We start from the raw sequence: 24,694 nt of genomic DNA on the forward strand, positions 1-24,694 counted from the left end.
GTACTGCAGACATCTATTTATGAGACAATAAGAAATGTAACAGTATAAACCCAAAGCCCTATGAGTTACATGGTCATATATTACCAAGGGTGGCCATAATTGAAAGTTTTGTAATAGTAAAACATGCAAAACCTACTGGCTTTCCAGGCTGTCCAATGCCGGGTGGACCCTGGTCCCCTTTGGCTCCAGGTTTTCCTGGTATCCCTATGACATCTGTTATGCCCTCCAGTGTAGTTGGGCAAACATCACAAGAATCACCCTGTTGTAAGAAGGGTATAGCTGTGTCACTGAACTGAGATGGCATCAGAGTCATAGAATCTGGGACTCACAATATCATATAAACATTTTCAGTATTTTTTAAAAAGACAGTTGAGAATGTGAGAAAGAAAAACAGCAACATGAGTAAATACAGCGTGGGTTATGCTGTTGCTCTCAGGCCATTTTGACGTGGTAGCCTAGAGGCATTTATTAGCAGAAATGCATGTAGCTAATAATACTATCAGCGGTAATAGAAGAGAGGAACTCTTTGAGATAGTCAATGAAGTGTGCTTGGGTCAGAGATAAGCATAAGAATGCTGTATGGAAAGAAACTATTGTTGTGTACAGAATACATAACCAAGACTTTCAGCTCACAAAAAAGATTGGTAGAAGAGATCCCTCCACCCTGTACATCACTAGTTATTTGTGAAGTACTAAGACAAGAGTAATATGTCACATTAAGTATGTTATACAAACAGAATACTATACTTTACTCACCAGTCATAGAACAAAGTAAAATAGACTATAAATACAACTTGTAGGGTCAAATGTACAAAGGGATAAGGCTCTTTTGGCATCCAGTGGATGGAGTCTCACCTCCTCTTTTGATTGGAGAGCCAGAACAAAGAATGTTGGGAGGGTGATTGATTGCCCAGCACAAAAAGGAGTCATGACTTTTAGCAAATAGGCTACTGGTCCTCAACACTAGCTTGTCCAGGAAAATAGTGATGGAGGGCATCTGCACTGAACAGCCTGGTGTGCACTCACATGACAAGTTGAAGTAATTTCAGTAAGGAAGACAGTTTTGAGAGGCAGAAGACACAATGAGAAGCTATACATTTGCTCAAAGGGGGTGCCCATGGGGAACATTAGGACCAAATTAAAATCCCACTGTGACATCACAAATAGTTTGGAAGAAAACATGTGTCAAATCTTTAATAAATCTCATCCTAACTGTTCACTTAAACAAGGAGGATTGGTCCAGCAAATGAAAAAAGCCAAAAGGGCTGACAAATAACCTTTAAAAGTGTCCACTGCAAGGCCTTGCTGGGCCAAAGACAAAACAAACAATAAACCATCTGACAGTGTGGTTAGCAAATAGTCTGTCTTGTGAATTCTAAACAAGACTACAAACTTAACCTAGCGCCTGATTTAAATCAACTTCGTAAAGAGGTGTCTGGCAGCTAGGATGACATCCACTGCCTCCGGCGGTAGATCAAACATAGTCAACTGCCTTCATTGCTTGAGTAAGTATGAATGGAGAACCCTGCTCGTCTGTTACAATAGAAGATCCTCCCAAAGCAGTAGTCCAGTTGGACAAATACTCATGCCCAGAAGTCCGGGTATGACACTCTCTTGGTCCAATCTGGAGCCACTAAGATGAGGTAGGAGCATTCATTTTTTTTTTTTTTTTTAATAAAGAGCTTTATTGTTTTTTTACAAAAACAGTGAATACACAATACAAAACAGGTCACATCCTGTACCCCTGAGCAAGCTACTGTGTAGCACCATACATCAAAGATAGTTTAGAACAGACACATTTTGTATGACCGGTATCATCTGCCATAACTTGTCACCCCACAACAGGTCGTTCACGGCTCCGACGCAGACCTCGCGCCCCACGTGGTCTCCCACCTCCCCCACACTCTTGTGTACTTGTTCTGGCATCCTCTCGCTTCATATACAAGTTTCTCTTGCTGAGCACACCAGTCCACTCCATGGCGCCACTTGGCCAACGTCGGTGCCACCTTCGCTTTCTAATCTGCCACAATGTCCCTTTTGGCAACCAGACATGCCACACCTAGGAAGATTCGATCAGCTCTTTTAGACCCTACTCCCTCCATAACCCCCAATAAGAGCGGCAATGGGGCTGCGACCACCTCCTCCCGCAAGACCCCCAAAATCTCCGTCACCACCATTCTCCAGTAAGAGGCGATGATCGGACAGGACCACACCACATGATAGAAATCAGCATCCGAGAAAGAACATCGGGGACAATCAGCGTGGGGTCTGAGACCCGCCCTATGTAATCTAATGGGTGTGAGGTTCGCTATGTGTAAATAGTATGTCTGTAACACCCGAAAACGGGTGGCTATGGCCAGGGCCCTAGGGGCCATCAATGCCTCCCTCCGGTCCTCGCCGTCCACTGGGCCCAGCCACTCCTCCCACCTGCGACGGAGCTTGTCCAGTGGCTGAGCGGTGTTAATAACTAGGGAGCGGTAAATCCGTGACACCCCCCGACCCAGGCCCCCCATCAGCACCTTTGCCTCCATGGGACTGAACTCAGGAAGGATCTCCCCCTCCCGGACGTATACGTGTAGAGCATGTCGGAGTTGCAAGTACCTATGGAAATGAGTCTTATTAAGTGAAAAGTGTTGTTGAAGCTCTTCAGAGGAGCGCATGTGCGACCCCTCCCAAACATTACCAAGTAAGGGGATTCCTATAAGGTCCAAATCTTTGAAATCCCTTCAAGGCTGAAACCTCTGCCAACCACCCCCTATGCCACAACGGAGTCTGATGGGTGAGACGGCCCCACCACCCTGACCTCTTCGGGGCCTCACGCCAGCCCATTAAGACCCCCCTTGTCAAGCACCACGGGGAAACCCATTGTCTGGAGTTCCAATTGATATGCCGGGTCTAACCAGCCCCCTTCTATCCAGTCATTTATCACCAGCAGGCGCATTGCAAGGTAATAATAATAGATGTTAGACATCCCCAGTCCGCCCTCATAAACATCCCTCTGGCAAATGCCAAGAGCTAGCGTGGGTCGGGTACAACACCACAAGAACTGACGCGCTACCGCTTCCATGTCTCTGAACCATTTCCGAGGTATTGGGTAGGGGAAGTTCTGCAGCAGATAAAGGAACCTGGGGAGGATCATCATTTCATAGAGTGCTATTCTGCCTAGCAGGTTAAGGGGCAGGGTCTGCCAGCACTGAAGATCCTCCTTGACTCGTCGGGTGAGCAGGGAGACGTTAAGCACCCAGGCCAACTCTGGCAACAAGGTCACCTGGACACCCAGATATTTGAAACTGTTGCGCCGGATAGGGATTTCCTGCTGCCAGTCCACACAATCTATGGAAGAGTGCAGAGGCACCAGCAGGGACTTGCTAGGATTGAGAGTCAAACCGGAGGCCTCAGAGAACAGGCCCAGGATCTGCAGTGTCTGGGGACCGCTGCGAGCGGGGTTAGCCAGAAAAAGAAGCACGTATACCGCGTAAAGTGCCACTTCTTCTTCTTCCAGCTCTGCAGGCCAAGCCCATCCCTCTATCAGGGGATCTTCTCTGAGTATCTTCGCCAAGGGCTCTATCACCAGCGCGAAGAGAAGCGGGGACAAGGGACACCCCTGGCGGCTGCCCCGACATAAGGGGAACAGGTCTGAGGTCACTCCGTTCACCTGCACTCGCACAATCGGATTGGAATAGAGAAGTTTCACTAGGCCGCAAAACCTGGGCCCGATCCTATTACTCAATAATACCTTGTCCAGGTAGGTCCAGTCCACAGTATTGAAGGCTTTCTCGAAGTCCAGCAGGAGGAGCGCTAATGGGGAGGTCAGGATGCCACGAAGAGCCAATGCAACATGTAGGCGCCAAAGGCAGTGCCTCATGCTTCACATGGGCATGAATCCGCATTGGTCTGGGTGAATCAGCGAGGGCAGCACCCCTTTCAATCTGGTTGCAAGGATCGTGGACAATACCTTGATCTTGCTATTGAGAAGGGAGATGGCGGTAGGCAGAGCAATACTGTGATGGGGGGCGAGTCTTGGGAATCACCACTATGGTGGCTTGATCGATGCCCGAGGGAAAGCCGCCTGTCTCCTCGGCCTCCTCATACATAGCGAGCAAGTGGGGGCCTAGGATATCACCACATTTACTATAGAGTTCTGCCGGGAAGCCATCCCGGAGTTTTACCCGGTGATAGCTTTGCAATCGCATCCCCAACCTCCTCGAGGCTAATGGCCTCATCCAGCCCACACCTTTCCATCGGTGAAAGCCAAGCGAGGACAACATCTCCCAGTAGGGAGGCCTCCTTTTTTGACTGTGGCTGGGCCGCTCTTTGTAAAGTCACGCGTAGTAGGTGGCAAACCTCTGCACAATTTCACTAGGCATTTTAGAAAGAGCTCCCAATTTGTCAATTATCTCAGGGATAACTCTATCTGCCAGTGGCCGGGTCGCCAGCCAGTGCAGGAGCTTCCCATTTTATCCCCCCAACTGTACACCTGAGCTGCTGAGGCCCGCCAGATATGCTTTGCTGTCTCAAGAACGGAGTGCCTGATCTCTTTCCTGATCAAGGTAAGTTGTCTCGATGCGGAGGCTGGCGCAGAGACAGCGAGCTGACGCTCAAGTCGTAGAGCCCTGGCATCAAGGTCTGACACCTTAAGGTTACATGCCCGCTCTCGTATGCGTAGGAGGTGTCTAGCTTGCCCCCTGACGGTGGTCTTGCAAGCCGCCCAGATCATGCCTGGTGATTTCACCAACCCCAAATTGTGCTCGAAGTACTGGGTAAGGTGGTCTTTCACCGCTTGGGTATAGTCTCTATCTTGAAGAAGCCAGATGTTCAGACGCCACAGTGGGCGCTGGGTGGGGTCTGTACCTCCCAAACGGATTTGTAGCGGTGCATGGCCTGAAACCCTGTGTGGCAATATCTCTGCCCAGTGACACTGGCAACGTCTAGTGCCGGCATGAAAATGAGATCAATCCTAGCGTGCGTATTGTGTGCCGCCGAAGTATGAGTGCACTGCCGGTCTCTGGGGTGCCACCCTGCCACACCTCACACAGGCCAAGGCTCTGGGCCCAACTACTCAGCCCGACGCCCGATGAGAGCGATTTGCGGACACAGAACCAGAGATATCCAACGTGGTATCCAGAACAGAGTTGAAGTCTCTGCCCAGTAGAGTCAGCCCCGGCGGGAGTCCTGAAACCACGTCGCGATAGGTTGCAAAAAGCAATCAAACATGCTAGGAGGAGCGTAGCGTCGGTTGCCTCGGATCGTGCCAGACACCACAACATAGCGCCCTTGCAGATCTGACTGGGTAGCAGTTATCACTATGGGCAGGGAACAGTACAGGAGAACCGCCACCACCCTGGAACTCCTGGAAAACACTGCATGGTAGACTTTGTCGTATCCCCCCGTGCAAGCATGGGGCATTTAGTGCCAAGCAGATGGGTCTCCTGGAGCAGAACAACGGATGGGGCATACCTGTGAAGAGTATTAAAAACCGCGGATCTCTTGATCTTGTCCAAGAGCCCGTTCACATTCCATGAAAGGACCTGCATCATCGAGGGCTGCGCGTGGTGTGCACCAGAGAGGTTATGTGTCACATGCCTGCCAGTGGGCCCAGGAGTGACCACCCAAAGAAAAGGGAAAAGGTAAGGTAACAACAGTTGAACCATACTGAAACATCACAACATAGTATCCTAATGAACTCCCCGCCCCTCATCCCATACTTCTACCCTTGAAGCATCTGAAGCCCAAAGACCCAACCAGAACCTGAAGACCAAATGGCCTGTCATTGGTGTGGAGTGGTGGACCACTCCGTTCAGCCGGATTAACTGCAATCTAGCCCCCGCCCATCCGGACCAGCTACTACCAGGGAGGATGCGCCCGCAAGTGAGTTCGCCGGTCAGAGTCCACGTTTCCGCCCATCAGTTGAGCGCAGGAGTCTGGCTGAGACGATCTTCTTCCTCCGCTTGCGCAGAACCCTGGACTCCGGGAGCATCCAGGGGATTTTCTCCTGTCAGGCGACTGGGTCCCGGCCCCGAATCCCTGCCCGCGGGGCTGTTTGAACCACTTCGCCTCCTGCGGCGGGATCTGGTGCGTCTGCATCCCCCTCGCGTGCCTGTCGGGGCAGCAGGGCTGTGACCCGAAGAGCCCCCCTCAGTCCGGGGGATCCCTCTGAGCCAAAACACCCTCCTCAGTCAACCAATCCCAAGCTGCCTCAGGGAATCAAAGAAGAAGGACTTCCCATCCATAAGGACCTTCAGGCGAGCGGGGAAGAGGAGCATATATGTGAGCTGCATCGCCCTGAGTTTTTGCTTAACACTTTCGTATGAGCGGCGCCCAGCCTGGACCTCACAGGTGTAGTATGGGAACACCAGAATCCTGTGGTTTTCCCATCGGTGGTCTGGGCCTCTTTAAGGATGATATCACAGTCCTTAAAGTTCAGGAAGCGGGCGATCATTGGTCTCCTTGGTCCACCTGGTAGGGGGCGGGGCGTAAGAGCCCTCTGCACCCGTTCTATTACAAACCAGGGGGAGAGACGCTGCTCTGGCATCCAGGATCGAATCCAGCGCCCCAAGAACTCAAGCGCTTGGTTCACCTCCGCCCCTTCCAGAAAACTGACGAAGCACAGATTGTTACGTCTGGAGCAGTTCTCTGCATCTTCTGCACGGCGGTGCAACTTGCCTGTGCGGGTCAGCAGCTGGGCCACTTTAGTCTTGAGTTCAGAAAGCTCATCTTCCGCTTGGGAAACAGGGCCTTCTACCTCTGTGATTCGACCTACTGCAGTCTGGTGGTCTTGCTGCAACAAACCTATGTCCTCACGCACCTCGCTAATCTTATTTTCCACTGCAAGCTGCGAGGACTGGATGGCCTGGAGGTTCGCACTCACTCCGTTCGGTGCAGACCCCCCAGGTGCCATGTCTCCCACACCCTGGAGGGGTGCTTGCGTGGTGAACTGGTCAATCCGCTGCTGTGTCGTTGGGGGCTGTCTGCTAGTCCTGTCCTTCCCCATATTGTTTCACTGAGCCAGGCAGGTGCCCCAGCACTTCAACGTTATGATCTCTTCTCAGGGCTGCCTCAACCGCTGCCACCCAGTATCACAAAAGCAATGGATTCAAGGAAAAAAAGGGGGGGGGGAAGAGGGGAGAAATCTCCTTCGCCTCTGGCACCCCTTGTCGCTCCTCGCACGCCTTGCGTTCCACTCAAAGGGGCACCCCCGGAAACCGGGTCCGCCTGGTCACAGCAGTCCTCTCGGTGGCTTTCCTGTTTGCAGTCCCTGCGCTCAGGGCCCCCATCCACCGGAGCAGCCGCAAGACCCATTTCCTTGCGTGCTCTGTCCTCCACCCACCAGCCACGCACTCGGGCCCCCAATAGTACCTCGGGCCCTGGGGGGGACAGTCGGGCAGGCCACCGTCGTCTCAACACTTCTGCTCAGTGCCCAGGCCCTGGCCTCGTCCCATCCGCTTCCTCTCGCTCCTCTGTCGCATGGGCTTGTCCCCCCCGAGGCGCCTCCGTCCCCGGGGCCCGCCACCGAGCCTTGCGGAGACCAGCCGTCTGTCGTTACACCGCCGCTGACCAGGCCCCAGATCCCTGCTCCTCCGCTCTCATCCACCTGCCGCCCCAGCCCTGGGCTCCGTTGCAGGGGACTGCAACCTCGCCGCTCCACTCCAAAACCGAAGGCGGACGACCTGCTGCCATCACGCCGCTGCTCACTAGGCCGCGGTGCCGGCCCCACTCCTCTCACGGGGTCTGGCCCGGCCCAGCTGGGATCACCACTTGCCTCGGTGCCGCGCGGGCTATGCACCGCCCCGCGCCACTCTGGATCAGGCCCCGGCCCACGGGCCACCTCCACGCCTCCTCAGCACTATTCGAGGCTGCTGCGCCTCCGATGGCCGAGCCCTGGCGTGGTGCCCGGGGGGCGGCCCCAGCCTCCAGTCACCCAGGCCGCAGCACCGACCCGGCCTCACGTGGCACTGCTACTCCTCACGGCGCTCACTCGGCCAATTCCGCCCCCACCGACTCACCCCTCAACCAAGGATCGTCGGGGTGAATTTGAGTCCAGGATGGCGGGGGCTTCTGCCGGTGGATGACGGAGGGTCCGGAGCACTCTTAGAGTGTGACAGCCATCTTGACACCCGAAGCCACGCCTCGCAGGAGCAGTCATTTGTGTCAGATCTTGGGGTTCAAAAAGGAGAGGAGGACTGGTGGACAGGAGTCCCATGCTCCTCTTGAGCCAGAATGTGTCTCCTATAGATAGTGTTCTTAGGAATTCTAATGCGTAGAGTGTCTGATACTTCATGTTTTTGATGGTGGGGAAAATGCCCTACGCCATCTCGGGTGCAATCACTATTCATGATATGTGAAGCATCGCCAGCTGAGTTCATCCATACTGATGTTCAAAGACCCACCAGTTGGTTCACAGTTAGGGAGATGCCCTAACACTCCACTGAACACCTGAGGCACAGCAGGACCCCACCCTGCCCTGCTTGTGCAGTACCACATGGTGTTGTCCGTGAGCAGCTGTAGCAGCCTCCCCTTAATGGAACACCAGGGAGATTTGCCTGCCAATCCAACAGATTTATGTGGAGTCAGGTTCCACCACAGACAAGAGCTATCTAATCTCCACCTCTCCCAAATAGTTTCCCAAACCCAGAAGTGATGGATTCATCACCACCATCAGCTCCGGGTAGGGAAAGGAGAGGGGTCTACCACTGGTTAGAAAGCAGTGAAGGAGCCACAACTGCAGCTCTTGTGCAGTCGCCTCCGAAAACTGAATGATGTCTGTCAGGTTCCCTTGCTGTTGGGCCCAATGAAATGGCAGATCCCACTGAGAAGCCAGCATATGCCACCTGTCAAAGTGGCCAAGCAAGATGAACAAGGTCAACAGGTCCAGAGCCCAGGATGAAGCATTAGGATCATACCCTGAATGCCATGGACTTGATGCAGCAGAGAAAGGCCCTAACCTGCAATTTGCCCACAACAGTTCATATTAAAGGAAGTCTTTAGGAAGGTACCCGTTGTGTATATGTCAACTTTGTCAAGATTGACTTTGGCGGACCTGTCTTCAACAACCAGTCCTTGAGGTAAGGAAAAACTGGTACCCTCAACCTATGAAGATGGACAGTGACACCACCATCCCATTTTGTGAACACTGTGGGGCACTGGTTAGGCCATAGTGGAGCACGGCAAACTGAAAATGCTCTTTGCGGACCTTGAACCACAGGAAATGCCTGTGGGACTGCAAGGTGGGTGCATAAAAGTACACATACTGCAGATCTAAGGTTACCCTCCAGTCACCTGCATCCAGGACAGACATGAGCCTAGGCCTGTGTAAGCATTTAGAGAGTGGAGATTTAAAATTGGATGAAGGCCTCTATCCTTCTTTGGCATGAGGAAATAGCAGGAGTAATAATCCGTCCCTATCTCGGAGGCCGGCACACACTTGAAGAACACCTTGAACAGTAGGGCTCACACCTCTTGCGGTAGGATGAATGGGTGTTCCTCTGAGAGCTGCCCTGTTGTGGGCAGAAAATGCGAAGGGTCAGAAAGAAACAGTTGGGCATAGCCCTCTTTAAATAATCTGTTGGGCCCATCTATGGGATATGATGGACTGCCACTCTGGGAGACAATGCCTTATCCTGCCTCCCACTAGGATGATTGTGCACTGCTAAGGGCAAACTAAAGCAAACCTCAGGCTGACGGGGACTGGGAAGATTGGTGCCCCTGGAGGCCTCAACAGTATGTGCCTGATTTCATCCCTTCCCATTAATGTGTCCAGATGACTGCAGCTGGTTTGGGGGGTCCTGGAGGTGGCTAATTGCCAAATGTCTGGAATAGCCTTGGGAGGCCGAAACTGATGAGGTTACTCTCTAGCAGGAGGTCAAAGGCGTAACAAGTCTGTCATTGCCCAGCTTTCTTTGAGGTTTTCCAGAGAAGAATCAGGGCAGAATCAGGAGAGATCCATCAAACGGCATGTCCATGAGCGTTGCCTATACATCTCCAGAGAAGCCTGCGAATCTCATCCCAGGGGGGCAATGGAGCACCACTCAAATGCCTTCTGTTCGCCCCAAGAAATCAGTATTGTCCGGATCAGCATGAATCACTAAGGGCCAGATGTAGTAAGCTGTTTGCATGGTGCAAACTGCAAAAATCGCAGTTTACGCCATGCAAATAGCCTTCTGCGATGCACATTCACAATTTACAAATCGGTACCGACTCGCAAATTGTGACTGCGACTCGCAAATAGGAAGGGGTGTCCCCTTCCTATTTGCGACTCGAATCGCAATGCAGAATTGCTTTGTGACCGCGAATGCGGTCGCAAAGCAATTTGCAGTTACCACCAGTGTCACACTGGTGCTAACTCATTCGCAAAAGGGAAGGGGTCCACATGTGAATGTTGCCCAAAAGGTTTTTTCAGAGCAGGCAGTGGTCAAAATGGTTTCGTTATTTTTTTTATTTTGCAACTCGTTTTCCTTTAAGGAAAACGGGCTGCAAAATAAATAAAAAACTGCTTTATTTAAAAAGCAGTCACAGACATGGAGGTCTGCTGACTTCAGCAGGCCACCATCCCTGTGAGTGCAGGGACTCGCTATGGGGTCACAAAATGCGACCCACCTCATTAATATTTATGAGGTGGGTCTTTACGACCCCATAGCGAGTCGCAGACGGTGTCTGAGACACCGTTCTGCATCCGCATTTGCGATTCGGAAATTGCGAGTCGCACAGACTCGCAATTTCCGAATCGCAAATGTGGAAGTTGCTACATCTGGCCCATAGTTAGCTACATCCTGACCATCTTGAAAATTTGTGCCGGGGAAGCCCAAAACTCTTCTGGGGCCACTGGTATGATTTTGCTGACCATGCCCCAGAGGGTGTGTGCGTGTAACAGTTCTGTAGCTAACTGCCACTGACCAACTTCAAGACTGGACTGGACAAAGTTAACATTTCCCAAATACCTAAAGCTTTTTCTACTCCCTGTTAGTTGGGTGGGGGGAATGGGGAAGGAATTAGAATTCACTTTGTTTGTGGAAGCTGGGACCACCAAGCTTTCAGGAGCAGGAGGTTGAGCAAGAAAATCAAGTTTGCCAGGTGGCGGTCTGTGACACCTGCCAGGTCGCTGGTGGGGAAGAACAAGGTTTAGATCAAGTGCCCAGAAACTGTCATTGAATGGCAGTAAGGGCTCAGAAGATGTAGGCATTGGCTGAAGAACTTCAATAAGCACATTTGCTTTAACCTCAACAGAGGAGAGTTGTAAATGTAGGACCTTGGCAGCTCACCTGGTGACTACCACTCTCTTTCGTAGGGAGCTCAAGGAGGAAACCAACCCTCTATCACGGTAAGTATCACACCTAGTGCCCTCTCGTAAACCCATCATATACAGACTATCATAATCATAATGTGGGGCTACATCATCCTCATCATCTACGTTGTTAGTTCCAGGTGGCAACAAACTCAGGTCAGCGTTTGGAACTGCAAAAACCTGAACATTTCTGTGGTAGGACGGTTTTGTCGGAATCAGATTGTATGGGAACCAGTTGCACTAAAGTGGAATCAGAGCATGACCTTAGTTGGGGGTGAGGACGGTTTGGCTTGGGTTCAGAATAGGATCCACCTCTGGTGCCGGCAACATTGGGACCGGCGTTTATGAGGAAGGACTGGTGCAGGTCTTGGAGCTAGAACAGAAGTCAACACTGTAGTCAGTGTGGAACTCGAGGCGTGTTCCAAGGGCTGAAAGGTCACGGAAGACAGATCCTCTGGTGGTAACCGACTGGAGGCCCATGCAGATCTTTAGGTCCAGAAAGTGCTCCAGAGGGAACCAGAAGATTGCTGAGCGCCAAAAATATGTAACATGGACTCCCTGAATCCTTGACCTGCTGTGGCATTGATGACGTTCCAGGGAACTCAGGGTGCATCACGATCAACTGTGGAATTGGCTTCTCAATCAGAGATCGGAGCAAAGATGAGTGGCAGTTTGATACTCTCAAGATTTCTCTTTAGCTAGAGAGTGGCAAGATGGGGTTGAGCTCTCCTTCACCTTCTTGTGTTTCTGCTTCAATTTGCACTTCAACTTAGTGGATTATCTTGACCAAAATATGGACCTGTTGCTGGAATGGCCTCAAGAGTGGAACAGGTCTAAGCCCTCGACTCAAGGCAAGAGTGGCTTTTTTGGATGTTCCGAGACATACTGCTTCTCTTTACGGTCCCGGATCACCTTTCGGTACATGAGGGTACATTCCTCACCAGACTTGGAGATGTGCCAAGAGGTACCAGAGGTAGACCTTGTGGGGTCCATCACAGACAACAGTTGACAACAGTCATGGCATGTTTTGAACTCTGCAATCTCAGGTTGGGACCTTCGTTCCCTTGCACACTGGAATTAATTTGAAAAATGTATCAAACTGATGAAAAAAGGAAGTGGAGCTCTGAATCCATGCTCAAAAATGTGGAAAGAAACAAACTGATGTGGGCGTGCAGCTGTGGCGCTTATTTGTGACTCCACTCTGTCACTTCCGGGATAGAGGAGATCAATGCAGAGCCACACGGCGCCACAAAGCAGCGTGCAGGAGTACCACTGTGAAAACTTCCAGATCCAGCTTGGCACCTAGAGACTCATGGGTGAGGAATCTGTGGTTAAAAGTAACCATATGAACCACTGATTGTTTATTGATTTCCTAGTTGGGATGGTATCTGATTTGCAAAGGGGAGGTGTTCATGTGTGGATCCTTCGCCATGGTGGAGGAGCGTCGCACCCCCCCACCCTCCCCGGCCAGCAGCAGCAGCGCAAACCTATAAGCTATGTTTATTATTGTTTCATTGTAAAAGGGGTAGGACCACGGTCTATGACGAACACAGAGGGGGAGTGCACAGCACTCTCCTCAGTGCGCATGAATGTTTGGCTGGCTGTCTTGGGCTGGCCAAACACACATGAGCACTGCGCTCTCTCCAACTCGGCACTATGTTATTGAGTTGGAGACAGCAGGCAGAGACTCCCACTCTGCCTTGGAGTGCCCTGGCTTGGCGCTCTGGCCAATCTGAACGCTGCATTCGGCTTGGCCACAGGGCAGGCTTGAAGCCTGCACCTGCAGCTGCAATGGAGGCAAAGGAGTGGCGCAGTGGTGGGGCAGGGGTGGGGAATCAGGTATGTGTTTTTTTTAATGAATTTTTCTCTCCCACCATCCTCTGCCACATACTTCCCCGTCCCTTCAACATGCCGCAAGCCGCTCGTGAAGGGTATCAATTTTGGACCTCTTTCTGTTTATGAATAGAGGTGGAAGCCTTGGGAGGGTAGGTAGCCAGCTTAAAGTGCCCTGTTTCATTTAAGGAACTCAGATTGCTTAAGAAAAAAATCCTGTTTTGGAATGCAAAAACACGGGTGGTACCTTGGAGACCACCAACCCTGTGATTACAGCCAATCACAGGGGGCCGCAATACCTGCCTAGAAAATATTAGTGAGGCAGGTCATTCTACGACTGCCTACGGTTTCCTATTCTGAAAACTGATCTATAAGTACATAGGGCAGTTTGCAAATTCTGATTTGATTCGCAAAAATCAGTGCGCAGTCTTTAACTGCTTTCTGGAAATTGAATCTTAGTACATTTGGCCCTTATGAAACCACAACAACATGCATAACTCATAGTGGCATCCTAAAATTCCCTTTATATTCACTCAGGGGCTGTCGCTTTTCACAATCCCTTCTTCATAACTTCTTCGGAGAACAATTACGTAAATCACATATAACATACACCAGAGTACAGTAACATAAAGAAAGTGTATTGTTCTGTCAGAGTCCAGATGCACATATTGTTTACACCGTACCCCAGAGTAAAGTAACTGAGAATTTATTTCACACTTACTGTGCGTAATAACATAGATCAAATTAACAGTTAGGTTAAGAAGCAGGAGCTATATGTAGTAGTAGCAGAATGCACACAGAACGTAACAGCACAGACAGTCGAACATGGCAGATCCTGTGTGCGGAGTACGTTGTTTCTCAGAGGCAGATGTATCAAAGACCCATTTTGCATTTCTTAAATAGCGAATTTTAAGGAATCACTATTTTAGAAATGCAAAATGGGATGCAAGAAAACAGTGAATCCCTAATAGCCATTTCTTAAAATGTGCAATCGCTATTGGGAATGAGATTCCATTGATCCCTATGGGCCTGAAGCCCATATGTGCGAATGGTTTTGCATTTCCTAATTTGGGTAATGCAAATCCAAGGGTGCTGGGGGCATAAGGCCCCCTTTGATGCACCCCCCCCAAAAAAAACATTGTGTACATGGCACTTTAACAAATACATTTTAAGTGCACATGGTTACCACCAAATTTGAATTTGTGGTAATTGCATTTCCTAAATGCCTAGCCCTCATTTAGGAAATGCATGATAGAAGTGTATAGGTAATCATAAATAGGTATCCCCTATTTGCAATTTCCTATTTAGGGAATCGCAATTTGTGATTAGCTAAATAGAGTCGCAATTTTAGGGAATTGCTATTTTAGCGATTCCTAAAAATTGCACTGTGAATGCCTTTCATAAAGCCTGAAAGGCTATTTTGCATTCACAAACAGTGTAATTTTGCGATTCGCACCAATTGCGAATGCAAAATTGTTTGATACATCTGGCCCTCCATGCTTAATTTGAGTGCCGTTTTTTGCATCAGGCATTTACTGCGAGCAAAAGACACATATGGGAATTGGGAAAGGTGGAGGAAGAGAAAAACAAAAAAGCGTCACAAAAGGAGAAAGCGGAAAGAGTGAGCTGAAGGGGCAGGGAGTGGCTGTAAATGGATTAAAGAAGCCCGAGATGGCTTCAGGATTACGCTGCCTCAGTAGTTGGGGCTAGCACATTTAAATGCAGCAGCCGCATGTTTCAGAGGAGAGCTTTGGGCACAGGCATGTTTTTATTTACAAATTAAGCACTGTCTGCAGGCAGTAACAAAGATGCCATACTGCACTCTCACAAACCAGCATCGCAGATTCCTTACTTCTAGCACCCAGAAAAACAGATCACATTTCATGGCTCTGCCCTGGATGGTCTTTAATGTGCATGTTAAAACATAGTAACACACAGCTCGATTGAATACTGTAAAACAATGGGCACTGCCGCTGTAGTTTACGGGTCACTTCGGGTACAGCGAGAAAGTTCATAAACCTAGGCGGCTCACTGGACAAAGGGATGTTTGATACAGAGTGGCTCAGTGCAGGAACAATCCATTACCTGATAAAAGAGGGCCGCCCCCACACCGTATGAAAAACTACAATGTAAAATTTTGCTTATGACATTGGCAGGCTAGCGCTATGTGCAGGCATGCTAAATGTCATGTCTAGCCTCTAGGTCCCATGCATCACCCAGGTCCAACCTGCTCTGCCTGGGCCCACCCACCTCTACACCCTTTTGCCCCACTCCATGCCCTCCCCCAGCCTTCTCTGCCTGCCCACTCCCTGACTGAAATGGGGCAATCGCCCCCACTCCCTCCTGCCCCCTGGCCTTGACTGGCCCACCCCTGTCCTGCCAGCACTCTTGCCCTTCTTCTACAATTAATGTCCCCCACTCTTAACTATATCTTTGCCCTTTCTGGGCAAGGAAAGGTCCAAGGGCGCCATATCCGTACCGGGCCCTGCTACTTCTTGGCCCCCATTATGCACTTCCTGCACAGACCCAGTGATCATCAGCTGCCCTTCATGGCCCAAAAGGCCCCCATCCATGTGGGCCCCAACCCCAGCATCCTCCACTGTCTCCCCCTCCCCTGACTCATCCACAAATTGTGGCCCCAAGGGGGTTGACGTGCTTCACGCCCCCGCTGTTTTCTTGGCCTTTTTTGTCCGTTCTGGGAACACACAAGTGGCTACACCAGCCGCTACCTGGCCCGACGTGCTGCACGTCGGCCGCGTCATGCCGACCCAGGCCTGGTCGAGGACACCAGGCCTGAGCAAGTCGGCTCGGCCGGCTTCGCCTAACACGCGAAGCGCGTCACTCACTGCCTCCGTGTCGTGGCTTGTTTCCATGGCGCTGAAGGCAGAATGCAGAATAAAATAACTTGCCTGCTAAATCAGATTCACCCCCCAGGGACCGACCAAATTCCTGACCGCGCGATGAGCGGTGCGGAAAGAGGCCGGTCCCTCCCCTCAGAGCCTTTTTAAATCCCCTCCCTTAGTCCCACTCCCACCTACTTCCCTCCAATCCTGTCTCTTCGTGTCACTTCCCCCTCCCGAAAGTACCCGCAGAGAAACTAGACTGGGCCTCTCTCTCTGCGGGCCCCCCCAAAGGCATTGGGGCATGCTGCGCTCAGCAGTGTTCCTGCCCTGAGACTTCCCTGTCCTTAGGAACATTTCTAAAAATGCTATTGAAATTATAACATAATCATAACATGCAAAGTGAGAAAGCTGACTAGCTTTCTAGTTTCATTTACTCCAAACAATTGTTTTTGGACATCTATCCTCTATTTTCAGTCTGGGCGTGGCAGTCATTGTTGGCTCGGCAATATACCAGGAAGGAACGCCTACACCCCCATTACCAGTACGCCAGAGGTATTCTCTGGGAGGAGGCCGAGAAGAAGGCCTGCAGATTAGCTTGAAGGAGACACTTTAAGAGAGTCCAAAAGTGATTACCATTTCCCTGCCAAAAAATCAGGCAACATGCGGGTGGATAAATATACTCTCTTGTTGGTGGGAACTCCTTTAAATGTCATGGTCGTGTGATTTCAATCATAGATCTTGTATCAAGGAACATAGTCACGTGAAGGAAGGGGCGGGACCATCACCCAACTCTGTCTTTTTTTTTTTTTTTTTACAAAGATGAGGTGCAGGCAGGAGGTGGTTATTAAGTCATTGATGTGGTCCTGCTTCTGGCTAATGGACTGGAATATCGATGCAAGAGAGAGAGTCTCTTACCCCAGAAGAAGTGGTAATGTTTTGTGAGTACTTGGTGCCCAGTGCCAGGAGAGCAGCCCAATGCCAGGAGAGAACTGGGAGGACAACGTGGAAATGGGAAGGAGTGCCAGAGTCTGTGTCTGGCCTGGAGTGATTTATCAGGTGGAGGTTGCAGTGCAGAGTGTCTATAACCAGTTTCTATGGTGGATGTTGGGAGGGCAGTAAAAACAGCAGGCGCTGCAGATTTAGCAGAGGGGGTAGCAGAAAAGTGGAGGAGAATGGACTAGGAAGGAGCAATAATGGAGGTCAGCCAGAGGATAAAGGGCAGAATGAGGTTTAGATCTCCAGGTTAAGCCGGGGGGAGAAAGAGAGAGAGACAAAGAGAGATAGAGAGAGAGAGCGAAAGACTGAGATTGTGTGTGTGATAGGATGAGCAAGTTAAGGTGTGTGTCTGTTCCAGGGCTTCATAGGCTGAGATGGAAGACTGCATTGGGCACTTCAAGGGGTAAGTGAAGAGAGGTAAATGGATTGGCAGGTGGGATACAGGTGCAGGTTGAAGGGAGGAGGGGAGTGACAGACATTCAGCTGGCTTTCAAAGAGGGAGGAAAGGAGGCAGAGAGACTGCTGGGTAGGGGAGGTCTGAAATTCTTACAGCTGAAAGCTGGGGTCGAAATGGGGGCATGGTAAGGGATCTCTTCATCACTGTGTCCATCAACACTCATACTAGCGGGATGCATAGAGATGAAACTAGGAATTATTTGAAATAATTCAGAGAAATCTAGCATGTCTAGCAAACTTTAGGAGTGTAAATGGTGATCTGGTTCTATTTGGAATCCTTCACTTTGGTCAACTAGCCTTCAAAGTAAAGAAAGAGATCAATTTGTTGTCTGTGAATATGGCTATCCCTGTTATAATCACTTTAAACACCATGCTGGCCGGGATAATGCTGTAGGGCAAAACTGGAACATGGTAATTTCCCCCTCACTCAACACACGTGAGTAATTTTCATTAACAAACAGGAATATAGAAGAACACATCTGAAGATCGAACCCCACCATCCAGTGTTGACTCAGCAATGGCTTGCTGAATCTATTGCGTAGTGAACATTGTAATTTTTTTTCAGAAACTTGTTGAGGACCCATGCGTTTAACATATGGCATATATTGCCCTCTGTCTTGCTTCTTGGAGACTATGAAGTACATAGAAATACTTCCTTGCCCTAGAATGACATCCTTTCCCATTTTCATAATGAAGAACCCCTATTTACAGATAGGATTTTCTTCAGCAGGATATTTCTGCCATGGACGAGTGGGAACAGAGGTGAGGTACAGCATTATTGAGAATGGCAAAGCTTGCAGTTCAGAAGCAACCACCCTTCAACTGCACATGAATCCCTCTCACCCTGGGCAATTTGTTTAGCTCATCTAAGATTTCGGCATGTGAGAGGTGTCTGATAGTCCACCAATGTCTGCTGCTTACATAATCATGAAGATATTCAAAACCTCACTGAATCCCCATCTAGACACCAGGCCCAGCTTATTTGTTGACAAAACTGGGGGTGGAAGGGCTATCATCTGAGGCCTAAGCCACTGACAACAATCTGCATAGGTTGATTGAAAGTAAGCAGCTGTAGAGGGAATGTTGATGGATCATGACATGGTTTAAAGATTGACATTATTCCATATATAAAGGACAAAAGTTATTCAAAAGTTGCTCCCGAGGGTGCATAACGCACAGCAGAAATGTACATTCCAATGGTGCAGGGCAGGGGGGCCCCTGCACATGTTCTCTGCCAGCCTTTTCATGGCGGTTGAACCATCATGAAAAGGGTGGCAGAGAATATGGTTGTAATCAGCACTGCAGCTCTGACTACGTAAGGCTGATTACAACCATGACCGCCTTCATCCTGTCGGGATCAAAGATCCTGGCAGAGACAGTGGTCTTTTGGCAGTCCAACCGCCAAGGTCATAATGTGGCAGTCGGACCGCCATAGTCACTGTGGTCCAACCGCCACTACAAGTCTGGCGGTCTAATGACCGCCAGACTCGTAATAGGGTCCTTAGTCTTGCTTACTTGGCTCAGCCTTGGGAAACAAAGTGAAGCGACAGCCTGGCAGATTTATATGTACAGACATTAGATCGTAGCTACGGAGAGTGTTTGTCATAATGGAGAGATTCCACCACTATGTTTTCAACAGGTGGGGGCAGGTGAAGTCTACTACCTTATTCCTTTGATTATCGTTTTCCAAAACTGCCTGCATCTATTCCCCAAACTAAAGCTTAGATCGACAGCTCATTGATCATTGAGGTAGTAAAGCATAAATCGGGGGAGTGGTGCAAGGTTATTTGAGAGTTGCGAGGTAGTAGGGCATAGGCAGTAGTACAGGTACTAAGATGTAGGGAAGAATAGAAGTACTCGGTTATAGGAAGAGGTACTAAAGTATATGTAGGGCTGCTAGATTATATGTAACGACAGATGTACAATGATCCCAGCATGGTGGATCTTTTGTGGAGGATTAAAGGTAGTAAGTAGGTTTAAAGGTAATAGGATATTGATATGAGTGGAGTGCGTAGTGCAAAAGAAGATGTATTGGTACAAGTTCTAGGGTAGCGGTAGCAGAATAGGTAATAAGGTTTTTGTTGGGCTAAAGAAAAATACCTTATAGTTAATGGAGAAGGGGAACCCGCCAGTTAGGGATAGGAATAAAAATGTGGAAGGGACGAGGCCTAACATCAGGAGCTGCTGACTTTGGAACTAGGAAACCAGGTTTGAGTCCTGGCATCTGCTCAACATCTTGTAATTCTGGGCAAACACATCCTTCTTGTACTTAAAAAAATGAATCTTATCTTGTGTAATGTAATCTGGTGCTCACGTAAACACTGTAAATAAAAAGTCAGCAAGAGAGAAGATACATTGGGCTGTAGGAGATGTACCCCGCCCCAAAAATACAATGAGATAGTAGATACAGAGGAGACAAAAAGGGCACGAAAGGAGGTTCATGCTTAACAAGGGAAAATCACTGCATGAAAATGTCTCAATCTAAGGGCGTTTGCCAGGGTGGATTTTACATCCTGAAAACGCCATTTACCCAGAGCAAATCGAGGGTACAGGTTGATGGAGAGGGGTTATTCAGGTCACGTTTCCTTAAGCATCATCGATCACCTTACCTTCTCTCCCTTGGCTCCACTCGGACCGCTTATGCCTGGTACACCTGAAAGTCCCGGCAAGCCTGGGGTCCCCTGAGCACCTGGATCACCAGGATCTCCTGCATTACCCTGCAAACAAAAATATTTTGTCGCAAGTGAAAAAGCACTTTCTAACGCGAGCCAACTAGGTCTGCAGTGGCGTGGTTTGGGAAAGGTGGTGCAGCCTAATAGAGAGCTCAGATGATGTTGTGGCATAAGAATGTGTTTTTCACAGATTCTTTATGCAACACAGGGTAAGGCCCTTTCTTTCACTGAGGTAACATGCTGCACACAGCTTTCTGCAGGAAGGTAGATATTCAGGGTGCCTACATATTTAGGCTACAACTTGTTACTGAAAAATCAAGGGACTGTAGGTCACTTTAAAATTCTAGAATTGTGCATCAACTCCTTAGAACTGTGCGGTCACTGGAAGCGTTAGGTATCATAGTTCACTGCAAATACATGGCTTTGAGGTTCACATCATCCTTAAAGCCACAGTGCACTTTGGGGTTATTAGGCCATTATTTAGTAATGTCTAAAATGTCACTAATAAGCCAGGTTTAAAAGTTGAATGTACACTTAAAGTACCATGGTATTTGCAGAGAAGTAATATTGCACCTGGTATTACCAATAGCGGAGATAGTGGTATTCCCAAATTGCATTATACACAAGCTTGGCTAAGATACTTTATTCCTGGAGAGGGATAAACCACTTCACTAGTAAGGCATTTACTTGGTACGTTTACTATACTTGGGTATTTTGGGTGACTGCACCCTCAATATCTCTTAGTTCACTAAGCATTCAACATATTTTGTAAACTCAAGGTACCAGAGTTTCATGTAGATTCTTAGGTCACCCCTTTAGGTTTCTTGAGTCATTGCATGCTTACTGTCTATCATGACACTTCTGGGTTAAGGTCTCCTATTTCAGTGCAGACTCATGGACTCAGGTCACCTCTGAATCTCTTGTTCATAAACCAATGAAATCACTAGGGCTCTAAGTTCATTTCCTGCTCATGGTATCATACATTAATTGAAACATAGGCTATCATACTGCACTGAAAATGAAGGGTATCCTGGTCACACTACACACCTAGAGTATTGTATTTTATTTTATGATTTCTTATGTCACTGTTTACCAGAGTGCACTGCTGTAATGCAGACTTAAGATTTCTTTGGCCACTCTGCAGGCAGGGTCTCTAAAGCTACTTCACACTTAGGGTCTCCAAGGTCAGCAAGCAAGACAGATTTCAACGTTTAAAACAAAGTCATGGTCTGCTAGGCTACCGTATGCTCAGTTATGTATGGTCACTGCTCACCTAGGGGTTCTATTGCTACTTCAGACAGACTCTCCAAAGCAAGTGCACACAGAAGGTGTCTGAGTTCACTGCATAGGTGGGGTCTCTTAGGATAATCAACACATAGTAACTTTATTGACAGAATCTGCCTACTAAAGGCTTCATTGGCCTTGGGCCCCTAACGTATATAGGGTCACTTACACCTATGTCATTTTTCCATTAGTGGTATAAAAAATTCCTTACCTTCTGTCCTTTTGATCCCGTTAGGCCTGGTCTGCCCTATACACAGAAATGAAGTATAATAAATAATGGAAAAAATAAGTTTCCAGTTCTAAAATCTTCCTGCACACATCAAAGCATAAGGATGGTTGCAAATCTTACCCCGTAACTCCAGAGTAGAGAAAGTGTAAAATTTTGCCCACATAAATCACTTATAAATGACACAAGGATAGTAAACTCCCAAACCGTCATACGTCAATATATGGAGACGGATCAATGTACCATCCCCCATACATAACCACAAGGAAAGTCAACAAATAGGGAGAGTTATAAATGCCGCGCACATTTATAAGCACAGAATGAAGGTCATACACATCACCCCCGGATGTGACTTCACAAAGGATTATAAACACCATCCCAATTCATCATTACACTCTAGCCCTCATGCATCATTACACAGAGGGTTTAAAATGTCACATCTTCTATATCACCAATAAGAGAGAGGGTTAAAGCAACGTTCATCACACAACAGTGCACAGAGTGGCTTATAAACGTCACTCCTCAAACGGCACTACACCGAAGTCTATAAATGCCACCTTTCATAAATCACTCCACAGAGTGCGTAAACACCACGCCTCATACATCACCACATTAAGAGGGTTATAAAAGTCACCACTCATACATTCCTACACAGAGGGAGTTATGACAGAAATTGCTAAATCAATAGGTCAGGGTTGCATTTTGAGTTCTTCTGCAGAAAAAAACAAAGCAAAAAGCATTCCTCTCTATATACAACATATGTATGAAATAAAAAAAACGTGATGATTAAGTGTTATTATGAGACGTAAAATAGTCCAATAGCATGAAGTAAGAGTCAAAGCACACTCTATATATATTTTAAAGAACTCGTAACATCAGTTATTACGGGCTGTTGCACTGTGAAACCGCAACTAAAACCCACCCTTACAACATACCCACGCAGATTAAATGCTTCACACCTCTACTTCCATCTCATTACACACAGGCATATACATTTTACTCCTTATACATCACCACACACATAAAAAAAGAACACTGCCCCTCATAAATCACCACACAGTGTTATAAAAACCACTCATCATTACATGGCTACACAAAGGGTATAACTACCAACCTTTATTCAAAACCAAACAGGTTTGGGAATAAGAAATGTGCCTCAGATATCAACGCATATAAAGGTTTGTGAATATCACCCCACATACATCCCCAGCATATAGGACCTTTCTATTTGTCACCACCTTGCAATCCATGCCGTCTCTTTTTTCTCGGAACGCCAAGTAATTCCCTTTTTTCCTACACAAGCACAATCTTCAACTTGCCATTATTGAAATCTCTGCCTGCTTACTATTAAACTGTCAGCACTCTTCACTTAGACTTGGCCAAAAACAGACCTGCGCGTTGCCTTCACCGCCTGAGACGAAAGTGTCCCCAATCTGTGCAAATCTCTGCAGGCTCTGCAAGATCTTGTTTCTCTACCTGTGCTTCCTACCATCAGCACACCAAGGATCTTGCTACAGCTTGTGTGGAACACACCTCCTTTTCTGACTTTTCAATGTGAAAATGAGGCATGCCAAGCTGAATCTGATTTTAACATACTGAATTCCACCTCTCGCCTGTTGTCTGACCTTGTCCTTCATCAAACACCGATAAATTTGACCTGTCAAAATCAATAAAGGGAAAACTGGGAAGTAGTGATAATTATCACACAACTCATAATTACGATTCATCGGCGAAGTCCTGTTTGAACAGCAAATGGAATTTTGGCGGTCATTCTGACCCGCCATGCGGTCACTGCCATTTGGCCGTTCCGCGGTCAAAAGACCGCGGAGGCCATTCTGGCTTTCCCGTTGGGCCGGTGGGCGCCCGCCAAAGGAGCACCCGCCGGCCCAGCGGGAAAGGCCCTGCAACACAGAGGCCGGCTCCGAATGGAGCCGGCGGTGTTGCAGGGGTGCGACGGGTGCAGTTGCACCCGTTGCGATTTTCACTGTCTGCTATGCAGACAGTGAAAATCATGCTGGGGCCCTGTTAGGGGGCCCCTGCACTGCCCATGCCAGTGGCATGGGCAGTGCAGGGGCCCCCAGGGGCCCCACGACACCCGTTCCCGCCATCCTGTTCCTGGCAGTCAAGACCGCCAGAAACAGGCTGGCGGGAAGGGGGTCGGAATCCCCATGGCGGTGCTGCTTGCAGCGCCTCCATGGAGGTTCAGCCCTGCCAGGGGTATTCCGGCGGGAAACCGCCGGATCCCCTTTTCTGACCGCTGCTTTACCGCTGCGGTCAGAATGGGCAATGAAGCAGCGCCAGCCTGTTGGCGGTGCTTCCGTTGCCCGCGGCCCTGGCGGTTTAGGACCGCCAGGGTCAGAATGAGGGCCTTAGTCCTAATCCTGCAGTGAGGGCCTGTGATGGGAGCGCTGTGCTATGGAACACTATGTACTCGAATTTAGTATATTGGAGAGATGCATCTCACTGACTTCTGCGTTTGTAAACGTGTCACTAGAGCTTCTGCAAGCCTTGTGTTTTATCCCCTCATTTCTTGATTCTGCTGGCTGCAGACTGTCACTTCCTTTTTTAAACGACTTCCTTTCTCATTCTAGCCACCCCATCTTTTCTTGTCATCACATGCACATAATGTCTTTGTTCATCGGTTACGTTGTTTTACGAATTTACTAGGGCGAGGGTTACTCACAGGATTTCCGTCCACTCCAGGTTCACCCTTTTCACCAGGAAGGCCTGGCACAGCCACGAGGACCTCCCTGTCTGCACGACTGGCATTTCCAATAAGGGCCGAACATAGTCCACAGGACTCGCCCTAAAGGAAACAGGATTGTCTTAATTGCAAGGCAGCGTTTTTGTATATAACATGCTATCTCATGTTCTAGCAGCAAAAATAAATGTGCCCCAATATCACGTTATTTAGAACAACTGTACTGATAAACACACAATCACACATGTGATCACACATGTGCTACCTACTACAGGGCAAAGATCAAATTCCAGTTCATTACCACTTTGTAGTGAAATTAACATAATATAAACACACAGACACACATATATATATATATATATGTACATACCCACTTATGATTGTAAATTCATATTATTCAAAGAC

General features: G+C 48.7%; 1 protein-coding gene across 4 annotated transcripts in view; it reads right to left on the minus strand.

The window, feature by feature from the left end:
• Positions 1 to 24,694, minus strand: part of COL16A1 (collagen type XVI alpha 1 chain) — a 717,464-nt gene that overhangs the window by 223,067 nt on the left and 469,703 nt on the right. For all 4 annotated transcript variants that reach the window (XM_069223294.1, XM_069223295.1, XM_069223297.1 and 1 more), the window contains 4 exons: positions 24,272 to 24,394; positions 21,574 to 21,609; positions 20,016 to 20,123; positions 137 to 259 (listed from right to left, as the gene is read on the minus strand). In XM_069223294.1, the coding sequence (XP_069079395.1) occupies positions 137 to 259; positions 20,016 to 20,123; positions 21,574 to 21,609; positions 24,272 to 24,394 (390 nt within the window). The remainder of the gene's footprint in view (positions 1 to 136; positions 260 to 20,015; positions 20,124 to 21,573; positions 21,610 to 24,271; positions 24,395 to 24,694) is intronic.

This window comes from Pleurodeles waltl, chromosome 3_1 (assembly GCF_031143425.1).
Source record: "Pleurodeles waltl isolate 20211129_DDA chromosome 3_1, aPleWal1.hap1.20221129, whole genome shotgun sequence".
Taxonomy (NCBI): Eukaryota; Metazoa; Chordata; class Amphibia; order Caudata; family Salamandridae; genus Pleurodeles; species Pleurodeles waltl.